We start from the raw sequence: 14375 nt of genomic DNA on the forward strand, positions 1-14375 counted from the left end.
AAGGTAATGAGAAATGTGATTAAAATGTATGACTCACAAGAACAATATTCTAATATTTTAGGTTGGCTGGCAATTAGAATAATTTTAATGATTAGAGTGGAGTTAAAGTCAAATGCCAACATCTTTAATAAATCCTTTCCCTGCCTATACAGATTAATATTGTAGATGCAAACTTTTTTAGGTCACAGTGCACCAGGCATCCATCAGAAGTCAGTTCTGCCAACCCAAACACTGCCTCTGGCATATACAATTTAATTATTAATAGTATGTCTCCTAGGTAAACTGTTACACAGTCTTAGGGCCTTGTTTTGTAGTCATTAAAATTGAACATGTTTATATTATTGAAACCCTTGCATTCAGTGTATAGGCTGAGTTGATCTTAAAGTATCCAAAGAGAATTTACCTGCCGTTCTGTTTCACATTTATAGACAGTGCCCCAGAGTAGCTGTGGGATATGATTTTTAGCATTAACACATTTAAATAGAGAACTGTTTGCTAGCTATAACTTTAGGCAAACACAATAAACAGGGTTTTGGCATCTATGATTTCTTAACCTGTGGGTTGCTGAGAAATAGGAGTCATTTCTGTTGAGACAGAGCTATGCATTTGACAATTTTCAGCTTTATTTTTTAAAGATTTATAGGGAGCAGGGCCTCCATAAACCTTTACTTTGGAGCTGTTTGGGTTGAATTAGGGGCTCCATAGAGTGCATCTTAACAAAAGTCAGAGACCCAACCGTGAACAAATGTGACTCAGCTCTCCCCAGGTCTCGAGCAGTAAGTCACACCTGGGAGGCGTGCAGTCCGGCCTGCTGTCTGTTCACTCGGAGTCATCGACTGAGGGCATTTCAGAAACAAAATAACCCAAGTTCACCGTTCTTTTATCATTTCAGTATTTGTTCAAGCAAACAAGTTGCAGCAGCATATTTTCTCTGCCCATGGACAAGAAGACAAGATCTATGACTGTACACAATGTCCACAGAAGTTTTTCTTCCAAACAGAGCTGCAGGTAATGTCCTCATGAGGAGGACCAGGATTGAACTCAGTTGCTATTCTTATAGGAAACAGGGGCATTTTAAATCTGGATTCACAGTATCACTCACCCTGGGCCACCATGATGCTTTGTGTGTATTGGGGCAAAGGGAAAATTAGAGCCTGGATTAATAGACACCAAAGTAATTTTGCCTCTGGCTGCTGTCAATCATAAAAAGAACTAGAACAGACCTATAATTGGACCTTCTGACCCAGTGTGATAGACTTAGGGGTCAGGTTTATTGGACTGTGGGATCATTCACCTCGCTTGTCATGACTCATTCTCCCAAATCCTGTTTTATTCATGTTCTGTTCCCACTGGGCTCCAAGCTGGGTGGATGTCCAGGTTATTGTTGTCCTGAGGGGCTTAAAATTGGAAGGGAGAGGGGAAGAAATGAGAGAAACCATACTCTTGTCCAATATGTGTATCATCCATTTAATGTAATCGAATAATTATTACTTAACCAGAGCCTTATAGTTGAAAATTTTGCACCCAAAGACATTAAATCTAGCCTTGAGGGTTCCACTTGCTTGATGTGTAACTAACCTTGGACTCTAAGTCCCCTGAACCCCAGATATGAAGAAATAATAAACAAGCATCACACTTTCAGGGCTGTTAGACAGTGAAAATGAAATGATGGGTATGGAGATAAGATATAAACTGTAAAATAGGAAGATTTGGTTATTCTTATTCTTAGCTATAGACTGGTAGTTTAAAAAAAAAAGTGAGTCAGAGACCTGGATTCTGTTCCAGAAATATCACTTATTATAAAAGGAAAATAACTTACTTTTTAATGTTACTTCACCTGGAACAAGGGTATAATGTCTTATCCTTGTTTTTCTGATTAAATGATCTGAGTAACATGCTTTTTGTTTGATCTTGTTGATTCCTGTGGAGGAGAATAGAATCGAACTGAAAATTATTCTATTATGAGTATTATTATTAACAACACAATTATTTAGCCTAAAATGAGGGTTGCAGTTAATTTTCACATTGAATCCCTGGACCAAATAAAAGATCTGATCTGGCTGATCTGGGAGAGGCAAGGCTGAGGGACTCGGAGCCCACCCACTCCTCAGATTCCATCCATATTGGGTCCTGGGGCAACTTTGTGCTTCCCTGGGGTCCGATGAAATGAAATTTAGGTGAGTTATGTGTCAAACTAAGGAATTTGCAGTTTATCTTCTCAGTTACCATTCTAAAAGTGAACAAATAGTAAGTGAAGGAGATGAAATACAAAATATAAGAAAGAATGGGTGAGCTCATTTAGTTGTCATAATGTGTCAGTGGATCCAAATTAAAGTTGCTGTCTTACCTTATATCACTTCTAAAAACGCTATTCTGTCACATCTGTTCATGAATTGAATATAGAAGATAGGCCAAGTTAGACTATTGTTTAAAAATACACCTTCTTAAAATAATCTAAATTTCTGTTTGAAAAAAAATGACATTTTTATTGCATAGGTGTCAAAGCATAAGTCATTTTGGTTTTGTGAATCTATAAAGCATATGGTCAAAACACGTAGTGATAACTGTTAATTAGTATGTAAACTGTGAGGCAGAATTAAGTAATAGTTTAAAATCAAAGCTATAGAGTTTCTGTAGAGACTGATTCCTATCTAATATTCTTGAAAACACAAATGTTTGCAGCAAACTTCTACGTTTGTCCTGTATTAGTAGATTCCCACCTGGTGGTACCTTCAATGTCTTTTATTAAAAGAACCCAACACTATAGCAGCAGTGGCCTCTGACCCATTGTAGAGCAGACAAAATTAAGCAATTAATTGCATCCTTCAAGATTCTAGGTTTCCTTTACAATGATGTATTTTCGGGTTTTATTCCATGTGGAACATATAGTATTCACTCTTTTCTACAATTAGTATAGACCAATCACAAACTCCTTGATCTCAGATGCCTTTACATTCTTAGAAATTATTGAGGACCACAAAGGGCTTTGGTTTATGTGGGTTACTATCATTTTCCATATTAATAATCAAAACCAAGAAATCTATTAAATACAGGAATACAAGCATACATTCTATTAGCTGTCAGAGCGATGATGTCATCACCTATCATTTAGCCTCTAGAAAACTTCACTGTACCCTCTTGACACAATGAGAGTGTAAAGGGCAAATAATGTCTAATATTGTTGTGAAAATAGTTTGACCTTACAGACCTCTGGAAAGTGTTTAGGAGACCACAGAAGTCCCTGGGCAACACTTTGAGAACCACTGGCATAGAAATTTTAGTGCAGAACACACAACTCTTTTTGAGTTTTTGTGAACTTATAAAGTCAAACATCTACCAAAACATTTCTGACTCATTCATTCAAATTGTGATCTGGGCCAAAAAGAGACTTACTCTGTAATCCAAAACTGTGAGCCTTATATTTCCAGTCCCACAACTCGAAATTATATATATTTGGTCTTGATGTGAATACTCAGGTTTAATATGTGAATCATTACTTAGATAAGAACAGTATTTATGGTGAGTATATGGTAATTATTATAAATCTGAGATGAGATATTGACTACAGAGTCAATATTTCACAAAGCTATAATTCACAGTTATCGGACTGTCTATGTGGGTCTATTTTCTGAAATCTTCAGTAATATCAGTGGCTATAGTTTCAACACATTAAGAAAAAAGGATCAGAGTTAATTTGACTTTTTCTAGTTTTGAAAGTGTTTTTAGTTTTATGTTTTAACTTCTGGCTTTCATGGTCCTTTGCATTTGCTTTCATTACCCAAATTGCATTTACACCAGTGCTTAGAAGATGGAATTAATGTCATTTTTAAATATTGATTTCCTTTATTTTCTGTATAGAAAGTGGGACAGTAAGTTTATAAAAACCATGAAACCGTTTGTTATTTTACTACGACAAGTGAAAAAAAATTCCAAAATTCAAGTGACAATAGAAAATAGGATCCGTAACCAAAATAACAACAGAGCATAAAAATGAAGCCATTTTATCAGCCCACTGTAGTTCCACTTGGTATGCAAAATAAATGTCCATTTTAAACCACTTGAACTGATCTACTATTTTATACCACTAAAGTTCGGAAATAAGAAGGACTTTTCACAAGAGACTATAAAACTAAATGTCTAACAACTGCAATCCTATTAGAGATGTTAAAACATGCAATTTATTTGGCTCTTCTATCAAGGTGAGAATAATAGGTTAAATTTAGGATAAGCATTCTGGAATTGACCGTCAGTATCACTATGGATATCTTTTAGATGTACATAAATGATTTTGTGACCATAATACATAATTTACATTTCTTTCACTTTATATTCAGTTGAAAACATGAAGCATTTTTTTCTGGATAAAAGTGCTTTGTTAGGTATAAAATTTATATAGATATATATCCCCATATATATACACACACACACATATATATGTATATGTATTAGATGTACATAAATGATTTTGTGACCATAATGCCTAATTTACATTTCTTTCACTTTATACTCAGTTGCAAACATGAAGCATTTTTTTGTGGATAGATGTGCTTTGTTAAGTATAAAATTTATTTATGTATGTATATATATATGTAGATCATACCATCCTTTCTCAAAGCAGCTTCCTTAAGTTCTGCTGAAAAATTTTGAGGTCTATTAGGAAAACATGTGAAACATTGAACACATTCATTCACTTAAAAAATAATAAAATGTTCATATATGTCTGTGTGTGTGTGTGTATATGGGGATATACATATATGTATATGTGTGTATATATACTATGTATGTGCACATATATATAGTGGTGGGTTATTACCTTCATTTGCATTGCCTACAAAGCCAGTCAGAATTTAGATAATTCTTCATTATACACTGTTCATCTTCAGGAGATCAGGCACTCAGGCACCATTCTTTGAACATCACAGACCACAAGTCCTTTTAGATTTAGGCCAGATGAAGCCCTTATTTCTATGAAACACTGAATCTAAGACACATTTTTTGCCAGTATAGAAGTTGTGTTCATCACACTACCCATAAACCTTGCTGACCAAATGTTGTACATTGCAGTACAGATATATATCTGGACTGGAATTTTATATAATATATATAATATAAAATTACATCATATTATACACACACACACACACACACACACACACACACATAAAAATCTAATATAATTCATAGCAAGATATAACCTTTCTCTTTTGGTAGAGTTTCCCTCCATTTTTGCAAGAAATTCTAATACACTTCAAAGGCCACCTAGCATGCTGCTAGGAAGGGAGATGTGCTTTGGAATAAGAGTCCATTATTCAACTCAATGAACATTTTATTATTTTTTAAGTGAATGAATGTGTTCAATGTTTCACATGTTTTCCTAATAGACCTCAAAATTTTTCAGCAGAACCTAAGGAAGCTGCTTTGAGAGAGGATGGTATGGTCCAAGAATAATATCCTACAGTGCATATTTGTATCCAAAATGGTTTATGCAGGTGTGAGCAAGTGGTGTTTGTAAAAATCCGGTTGAATAGGCCACATTCTTTCAGTACACTAATTGCTGTTTAATTGGTACCTCTAGAAAAGCTACTATTGGATGGCAGTGATCAAATCATCCTCTCTCCCGATGCGTCTGCATAGAAAGTTCTGTCAGGCCTCTTGTTATGAATGTAATGAAGATTGAGGGAATTCCTGCAGAACGCGTAGAAGAAACTGGTCTAGTTGAAACTTTAGGCTCTGAAATTCTAGTATTTCAATTGCTTTTGAATCAAAGATAATCTTAATACCCAGCCCTTCCCTTTTAAGTCATGAATGCAGGGTTTCTCACATTCAAAGTACAGTAGTAATTTGACATTGTGAGGGATATACCGAAATCACTAAGGTGTAAATGTGTAATTGTCACTACAGCTGTTTGATTTTCTTCTCAAACCACTTTTCCACCAAATCACCTGATTTTGATGCATATTTTTCACACCACAGTTTAACTGGTGCTTGAGTTTTATGGTCATATTGCTGAAGGAGAAATGAATTACTGCATACGGGATGGGACGTATAAGACAACAGTACAGCATCGAATTGTCACCGTTGAGCAGATTGCTGGGTCACTCGCTAACTTAGCTGCTGGTCCTAAATAGCTTCTCAGTGAATATAACACAAAATGTGTCTCAAATTATTAAATAATATGTGATGAGGCATTTAGGAGTCCTTGTTAATAGTCAGAATTACAAATGCTATATTACATACTGCTATAGTCCCCATGCCATTATTAAGAAAATATACTTATTAAAAATATTTATAGGCCAAGTGCGATGGCTCACGCCTACCAAGGCCAGCCTGAACAACATGGTGAAAGCCTTGTCCCTACCAAAAATATAAAAAAAATATAGCCAGGTTGAGGTGCCTGTGGTCCCAACTACTCAGGAGGCTGAGGTGGGAGGATCACCAGATCCTGAAGAGGTTGACACTGCAGTGAGCCATGATCGCACCACTGCACTCCAGCCTGGGCGACAGAGAGAGAGACCTCGTCTCAATAAAATAAAAATATATTGAGACCTCGTCTCAATATATAAATAAAAAATATATATATATTATATATATTTATATATATATATAATTCCACCTTTTTAAATTCGCCATGATGCCAGATACTGTATGACATACTAAAAATAATTAGAAATGTATTTACAATCTACTAGAAAAGAGAATATAGGCAAATAAATAGCTACTATATGAGGTAATATGTAATCAGTTGTTATAAATCTTCCAAGAAAAGGGGTTTCTTCTCCAGGTGGGAGAATCGGGTGGGAGGCACCCCCAATGGTTTGGACAGATGATTGTGGAATTCGGGGAACATAACAGACACTTGCTGAACGTTGGCTCCCTGACCTTTTTGCTGCTTTCCTAGTGCTGACCTAAGTGAACAAAATCCAGATTCATCATTATTTGAAAATGAAATCTCTATCCCAGACATAGCAGAACGTTCCTGAGTTCTCTGTTCTAGCCTACTGGAATAATTTTGCAGTGGCATACCTTGACACAGTTTCATGTTAATTGATTTCCAGGTAAAAATTCTTATTTTTAAACATTTATCTTTTTCAAATGATTAGGAGTCTTGGGTTTTGTTTTGCTTTTTAACATCTAACTACAAAACTAAACATGTATACTTGCTTTCAGAAATGTATTCCAAACTAACTGGACTCCCCTGCCTTTCATCCAGTTACAGAGGTGTGGCTAAGACAAAAGGTTTTATTTTACCCCTTTACGAAAGACAAGGTAGAATCTGAGTGTAGGTTAGAAAACAGATTGTTTTAGTTTGTTTTCATATTTTCCTCCAAGCGAGGCTGAAATCCTCTTTTGCAAACAAGAGGAATGAAAAGGTGTGTATTCACAGCACATCCACAAGAAGTGCCCCTCATCCCCATTTTCCTCACTTTTCTGTATTTTTCATGGGCTTACTTTTTATTAACTACAGAGCTTAAAATTTCTTTTATTATCCCCACTCAAACTATAAAACTCAAAACCCGTCTGCCTCTTATCATGTGGTCTTCTGCCTGGGACCCTTGGGTTGGAAATGTTTGCCCATTACCACGTCTAGACCTGGCATATCCGGGTCCTTTACTGATCAGTTTGGAGGAAAGTCAGTGTGGGGATTGTAGTTCGCACCCCTTCCTGGACGGTCTGGGCATCATTCCTTTGCTCTTTATATCTTTCGATCCACTGTGCCCCTGTGTATCCCTTGTCCTAGGGGCTGAAATCCCAGCTCTTAAGCACATCATACAAAGAGTCCAAAATTCTCAGGAGTAGAAATTGTATCAAATGAGCACGTGGTTCTGGAAACTGGTCCATTTTAGACATCATCTCATTTCTTTGCTTTGTGGGCCTGCAGGGCTTTGGAAGTAAATTGGTGCTACAGCAACTTCCACTTAATTTGCTCAGTGGTTAAATTGATCTATCTCTTTTATTTGATCGGATCTCCAGGAACCGAATCATTTGCATTGATTTATTGATTGGTGCTATGTTTTCACCATTAGTTTTGATCACTTTCAGCTGTTAATATTGGATAATTCAATCAGGATTGATTGGCCTTACCATTGAAGGCAGAAAGTTAATCGCATAGGACACAAACAGGACATGGCTGAGCTAACCTCAGTTTGTTATTCTCCTCTCTCTCCCTTCCCACCCCCCATCATCTGTGCAGTAGCAAAAAAACTAGAGTTTTTCTTAAGCAAAGGAGGGAGTTTGCAGTTGTATAGCATTCATAGTGCGTCTAAAGGTAAGATGGTTTTATTTGGCTTTTTGATAAAATTTCATCTAGAAATTAAGCAAGCATACAGAAAGGTAAGCATGATTATCACAATGAACTCATTTGGACTAAATGAGTAAATGCATTTTCAATTACCCGTTTTGTACCAATAAATGGCTAATCTGTGTGTGCATGCTTGGACGCACAACCTGGGCTCACCTTTTCCTAAATTTGGCCCTTCCTGCTTCACCATGTGCCTTGGTAGTCAAATTTTCAAGAATCAAGTGGTTAACATGACTGAAGTAAGGGCAACAGAGGTAATTGCAATAAGCTAAAACCACTTTATTTGCATTTGAATTGTTTCTACAGCACGCCAGCTCAGTTTTTAAAAATTCTCCATCCATTAATTTCTTGATGTTCATATCGATGGCTGGTTTTTGCTATTAAAAGAGGGAGCACCACCTCTTCGTTCTAGGACTCGTTCCCTCCTCCAGCAGCCCTGTTGTTAGCGAGCTGCCATTACATTATTTTTTTGTCTGGCCCAGAGTTGACGACAGATGGCCATCTCCGAACTGCCATCAGTGCAGCTTTATGGAGCATCCAGCCAGGGTGTACTGAAGAGCACTGTGGCCAGTTCTGCAGCCCCCTCCCTCCCACCCCCTGGAAATGTTCATCACCTCTGCCACATTCTGCTTTGGCTGGGCTCTGCTGGCCCTGCCATCTTCCATGTCGCCAAGACAGCCTGCTGCCATAGCACGGGAAGATCTGCCTCCATTAGGAAGGAGAGACTGCGTGTGTGACTGTCTTGTAAAGATAGAGCTCTGTCTCAGCGCCTTTGTAGCCGTATCCTTCGGAGAGATCCGGAAATCCAAATTTCCAAAACATTCTGCCATCCAGAGAGGCACATGGAATTGCCACATGTTTCTATTTTAGATGTTTGCACCACACATGGATCGGTTTCCTCACATTAGTGGAGACAAAGTGCCAAGAATAGACCCCTTATGTTTACAAACTTTCCTCTAACTATTGGGAAACACCACTTCCGTATCCAACTGTTGTGACAATTAGAGTAAGAAAGATAGTAATCATGGGCTTCCACTATAAATCCCCTGAAATGAGCAAAGAATCCATTCCAGCGTCTTCCCGATCCATCGATGTGGCGATCCCTCAGACAGCCGGGTGAAATGAGCTGCTGCTGTGCATTTGGAGAAAGATTGATAGGCTGCCCTTGATCGAGTTTGCTAAGGCCAGGCAGCTTCAGAGCCAAACGTGTATTTTAAGAGGAATTCACATTTGTATCCTTTATTGTTATATTTGCAGCGAATCTACAGCTTGGAACAGGCTCTGCCCTGCAGCTATGAAGGAGTAAGTTCCCCTTATTGGAGAGAGAGAGTAGTGTTCTGTAAAAGCCTGAGATGTGGCGGCGAGATGAATAGTGCTTAAAAAGCTGTGCTTGTGGTGCTGTCATTTAGAACAGCAACTCCGAGGCTTTAAACGGGAGTGAAAGGCGGGGTAAACGAGTCCTTTAAAAGTGGTGAAATTTTAAACTGCCTAAAATAACAGGTCTCCTTCATTGATAACTTCATTGAATGAGTGAGTGGAGACTAACTGGCCAGGAACTGCTATCCCAGAGGATGGCAAAGTTTGCAAAAGCGGGGCTTTTTCCTTGGGCCCCTGCGTGTCTGGGAGGGCAGCTGCTTTCCTGCGTGATCTCTGCCCCTGCATTGATAGCAGCTCCTGGCTGGCAGAAGACCATCCTTCATTGGAAACCCAAAGTGCCCATAAAAGATTTCCTTTTTCACATTGCCAAAACTTAATTTTATAATTGTCTGACTTACACCACTGGGCACATCTGCTAAGCTTGTGTGCCTTCTAGACATATAAAAGGCGACTGTGATACCATTAAATATCAGCAGTGTGCTTAGCTGTGCTTTGAGTTTATAAGGGTGAAAGGTGATTGTGCAGGAAAATGGAACAGTATATTTGCTGTGAGACAGGCACCAAGACTTCACTCCCATACTCAGTTATAATTCATGACAGTGCTGGTGGGAAGCCCTTATCCCTCTGTGGAGTTAATGCATCTCCACTGAAGCCTGCTGAGAGCACCCTGCGTCCCCCCCACCATCTGTGCACTCACTTCCTAGCTTTCTCCTCTCTCTCTTTCTCTCTCTCTCTGTTACTTTTTCCTGAGATCTCTTGGTGTTAATATTGTCAGACTGCTACTGAATTGTAAAGGTGGTTCTCCAAAGCAGAACTGTCATTTAACTAGGGGAAGAGCTGAAGAGAATGCATTACAGCGTTGTTTAATGTCTCATTTAGAAAATGTCGATTAGAAATTGGACCGAGAAGCAGGAATGCCTTAAACCCATTGCTGACTCTGAGGGCCAAGGATGTGCTGCTAATCATCAGTTAGTAACAGGCACCCATGGCCTGAGCATGGATGGAGGCCAGGGACACAAAACAAGGTGTGCATCGCAACCCGTACTAATCCTGTGCCGAACCCTGAGTTGAGTGTCATGGAAGTCGAAGTTGAGTGAGACCAAGGTCCTGAGAACTGCTCGCCCACACTCTGTCCATTGGCTTGGGCCAGCCAATGGAAGGAGCGCCAATCCAGACCCCACACACTGGCCCCATCTGCCATGCGATGCCACCCACTCTGAGGACCAGAGCTAATTGCCTTGGAGCTACCCAAGCCTCAGTTCAAAATGACCAAACCCCTGGGTTGTACAGAGCAGTAGTGATTTGTGCGATGCAAGCCACATTCTAAAGTGATATATGGCCAAACTTGCTGCAGCCCAGAGCCGGCAGAGGGTCCCAGAAATAGATAGTTTGTTCTCAGTCTGTCCTATCCCCTTGTGTTCTCCCCCGCCCTCTGCACTCCCACTTTCTGCTGGGAGCCCAGAAGGTAATGAGACATGCGGAGGGTGTGTGCTGAAACAGGATGGAACTGCACCTTGTTGTTCATAGCTGACCCAAGATCAGTTTGCAACGTCCCACAGTAGTGTTCTTACCACACTCCATTAATGGTTAGTGCTCCTTTTAAAAGATAAATCCGGGTCTTGAAGTACCAGTGTTTGCATTTAACAGATGTGATACCGTAGGGGACCTACTGTGTTATGAGCTGCAGAAATGGCCTTTTTGTGCCTCGGACTCCACTGATTGCAAAGAAGCTTTCGAACTGCAGCGGCGGGGTGAGAGGTCATGCATTAAGACAGCGGCACCCACGCGTAATTCCGCCTCGCGTGTAATTGGCTCACGGTCTCATTCTGATGTTTGGGTGGTATTAGTCACATCATCTCGTTCATCCTCCAAAGGAAAAGTAGGGCAAGAATGGTGCTCACTGTCCAGGTTTTCTTGGGTGAAAGATCACTTTGAGATGACACAGCTGAGTAGTCAGCCTGAAATCCTGGTTGGTATTTTATTAATTTTGCACCAAGATAAATCCTGAAATTCTGACAAACTCCATGACAGGTGAAATTCCTTCTTGCAGAATCTGCGCAGCAAGAGGCTGCTCATTTCGTTCTGTTCCGAGGCAGGCAACAGGAGGGCAGCTTTATAATCAGCCCTCAAAGGACCCCCAGCCGCCCCAGAGTCTCGGGCTGATTGAATAACTCCTGGGCCTCTTCCCCTAGGCCTCCATCAGCGGGGGTCCTGTGGAAAGCAATCTCCCGCAGACTGGCACTGAAGTGAGCTTTAAACCACCATTTTCTGCTCTCCAGAGGAGCCCGGAGTACTAAAAGATAGATGGACTGCAGATATTTTATGAGAAACTGTCAGAAGAAGAGCAGAGTAAATGTTTTTTTTTCTTCTTCTTTGAGTCACACACTACATCACTGTTGAATTTCTCCCAGAATCTTTTACATTTCAAGTGAGAAATTAATTGGTTGCTAACCTTTAATTCCCCCCTCCCTCTTCTTCGTTGTCTTCCTCCTTTTTTTTTTTTCTTAAATATTCACACAGAGGCCCTCTGCTTAACCACAGTTGCAGAAAATCAGTACCATTTGCAATGAAATATTTATAATGACAGAATGAAAAATTGGATTCATTTTCTGGACTGTAGCCGAACAGTCTGCAACTTTGGTGCGGCATTGTTTAGCATCTCTCACTCCTCCCTTTCATTGGCGTCTTTTTCGGAAACATACCACATGGACGCTCACCTATGCTTTGGAGGGATGCCTACCAAAACACAGAGCCTATTTCTACTCTTTAAAAACCAAAAAGGAGAGAAAGGCTCATGTTTGTGTGTGTGCTGCTGTGGTGGGGGGGCACACGGGTATGTCCCATCAAAAGGTAGAGAGGACGTGAACTCTGTCAAAAGGAAGGGCGTGCTAGCTCTGTAGGGAAGAGCTGGGAGAAGTTTATAAGGAATACAGGAGACAGTCTGGCCTGCACTTTGTAGCAGAGCACAAATAGCAATCAGCATGCCATCGTATCTTGGGGCAGATTTATAAGGGGAATGGGAAGGCAGAACGGAGGTGTGTAAATACACGTTGAATATCATAGCTCCTGTTTTTTCCCTTTAGTGTTTGCTGTGTAGGCTTTCCTTGCCATGTGACCCTTGTATTCAGAGCTGCCTCCTAACCAGGGCTGATTATTTCATTTTTTAAGAGATAAGAGATGAAAGGATTTTGCTAGGACAGCCCAGTGTTGTATTTTAAACAAGTCTGCCTCCCAAGTGCCAGAGCCACAACAGTACATTGATTCTTATTACAGGGCTGAGTTGGATTTGTAGCAAGTTGCCAAGGAAGTCCATATGGGTCTAGCAAATAAGTTTTTACTCACCACTCCACAGACAGGCCCAAAGAGCCTGCCTATTTCTTCTCCCTCCATTGGAATAGAACAAGGGATTATACCCTATAAGGGGGCCATCCCAGCCTTCCATCCCAGGCCTCTGCATGAACTTTTCTCTGTCCTTTTTGAGAACACTGGGTTTAATTAGTCGGTGTTGTTTTATTTTGATAGTTTTTCAAAAGTGAAAACAGTTCTAAGTAGATTTAAGCATCAATACAAATAGCCTCAAATTCAAAATTTTAGAGGTTTCCTTCACTGAATTTGCATCCTACATTGCCAACTCCACAGGATCAATAATCCATATTTTATTATATAATAAAGGCTGCCTATAACTGAATTAGCTCATTCATTCCCTCTGATTAGCCCTATTTTATTCATGGAGAGAGAAAAGAATACAAACTTACCTTCACCAATAGATTGCATTATTTGGATGTAAAAAGCTTCCAGCACTATAAAACAATTACATAAGGGTAAGAGAGAATCCATTTCAGTATTTGTTTACCCTAAGAATAATAGGACTCCTATCATCCTGCAATTTTTGGCGACAACTTTAAATTTCACATCCATTGCATGGAACTGGTCTCCAATTAGCCTGGTCTGAGCACCCTGTATAACAGCAGCAAGAATCCCACTCCAAAATTCTGAAAAACAGCTGGGATAAACAGTCTTTTTCTTTTGTAACCCTTGGAGAGATTCACCTTTTATTTACCCTAAGGCCATTTCCTCTTACTCAGCCACGGATTATCATTTTCAAGGTTTTTGAATGCTCACTGTATTCTCTTTGAAGCAAAATCTTAGCACAGATTTGTGCTCACTAAGATGGTGAGAAACGCTGAGCGGGAAAGGCATCGTTCATTACTGGGATCTCTCAAGATCATGATGTGGAGTTTAACTTGTGGGTGACACATACTTTCTCAGAGGCTTGGAGTTTTTACACAGGCTTCCAGATTTGTCTTTTCATTGCATTCCAAAAAAAATGATTTTGAGAAATATGCTGACAGTTCAGCATGAAATGATGTGTGTTCTGACACACACTGCATTATAGCTTAGGAATCTAGCCTGAAGTAATTTTTCTGTAGCATTTCTATGACTCTCTGATTCAGGGGAGAAAAAGAAGTTTCCTTTAAAGTGTGTGTTTTAGGATGTGACAATAACTTTTCTCCAGCGCTGTGCGTGCGTGGATTCAGTAGACTGTTTCCACTTAAGCCTTATTATTGTTTTCTTTCTTGAGTGCCAGGGTTAAGGGGAAGGCGTTTTTTTCTTACATTAGTTTTTCAACAACTTAGGTGAGTCTGAAATATATACCCAACTAAATGGGAACTGTAATGGTGTGTTCAGAATCAATCTC

General features: G+C 39.6%; 1 protein-coding gene across 3 annotated transcripts in view; it reads left to right on the forward strand.

The window, feature by feature from the left end:
- The window catches only part of ZNF521 (zinc finger protein 521), a 294256-nt gene that overhangs the window by 266375 nt on the left and 13506 nt on the right, over nt 1-14375 (forward strand). For all 3 annotated transcript variants that reach the window (XM_021673901.2, XM_021673903.2, XM_021673902.2), the window contains one exon: nt 893-1008. In XM_021673901.2, coding sequence (XP_021529576.1) covers nt 893-1008 — 116 coding nt within the window. The remainder of the gene's footprint in view (nt 1-892; nt 1009-14375) is intronic.

The sequence above is a fragment of the Aotus nancymaae genome, unplaced genomic scaffold (assembly GCF_030222135.1).
Source record: "Aotus nancymaae isolate 86718 unplaced genomic scaffold, 86718_ANA_hifiasm-v0.15.2.pri h1tg000020l, whole genome shotgun sequence".
Taxonomy (NCBI): domain Eukaryota; kingdom Metazoa; phylum Chordata; class Mammalia; order Primates; family Aotidae; genus Aotus; species Aotus nancymaae.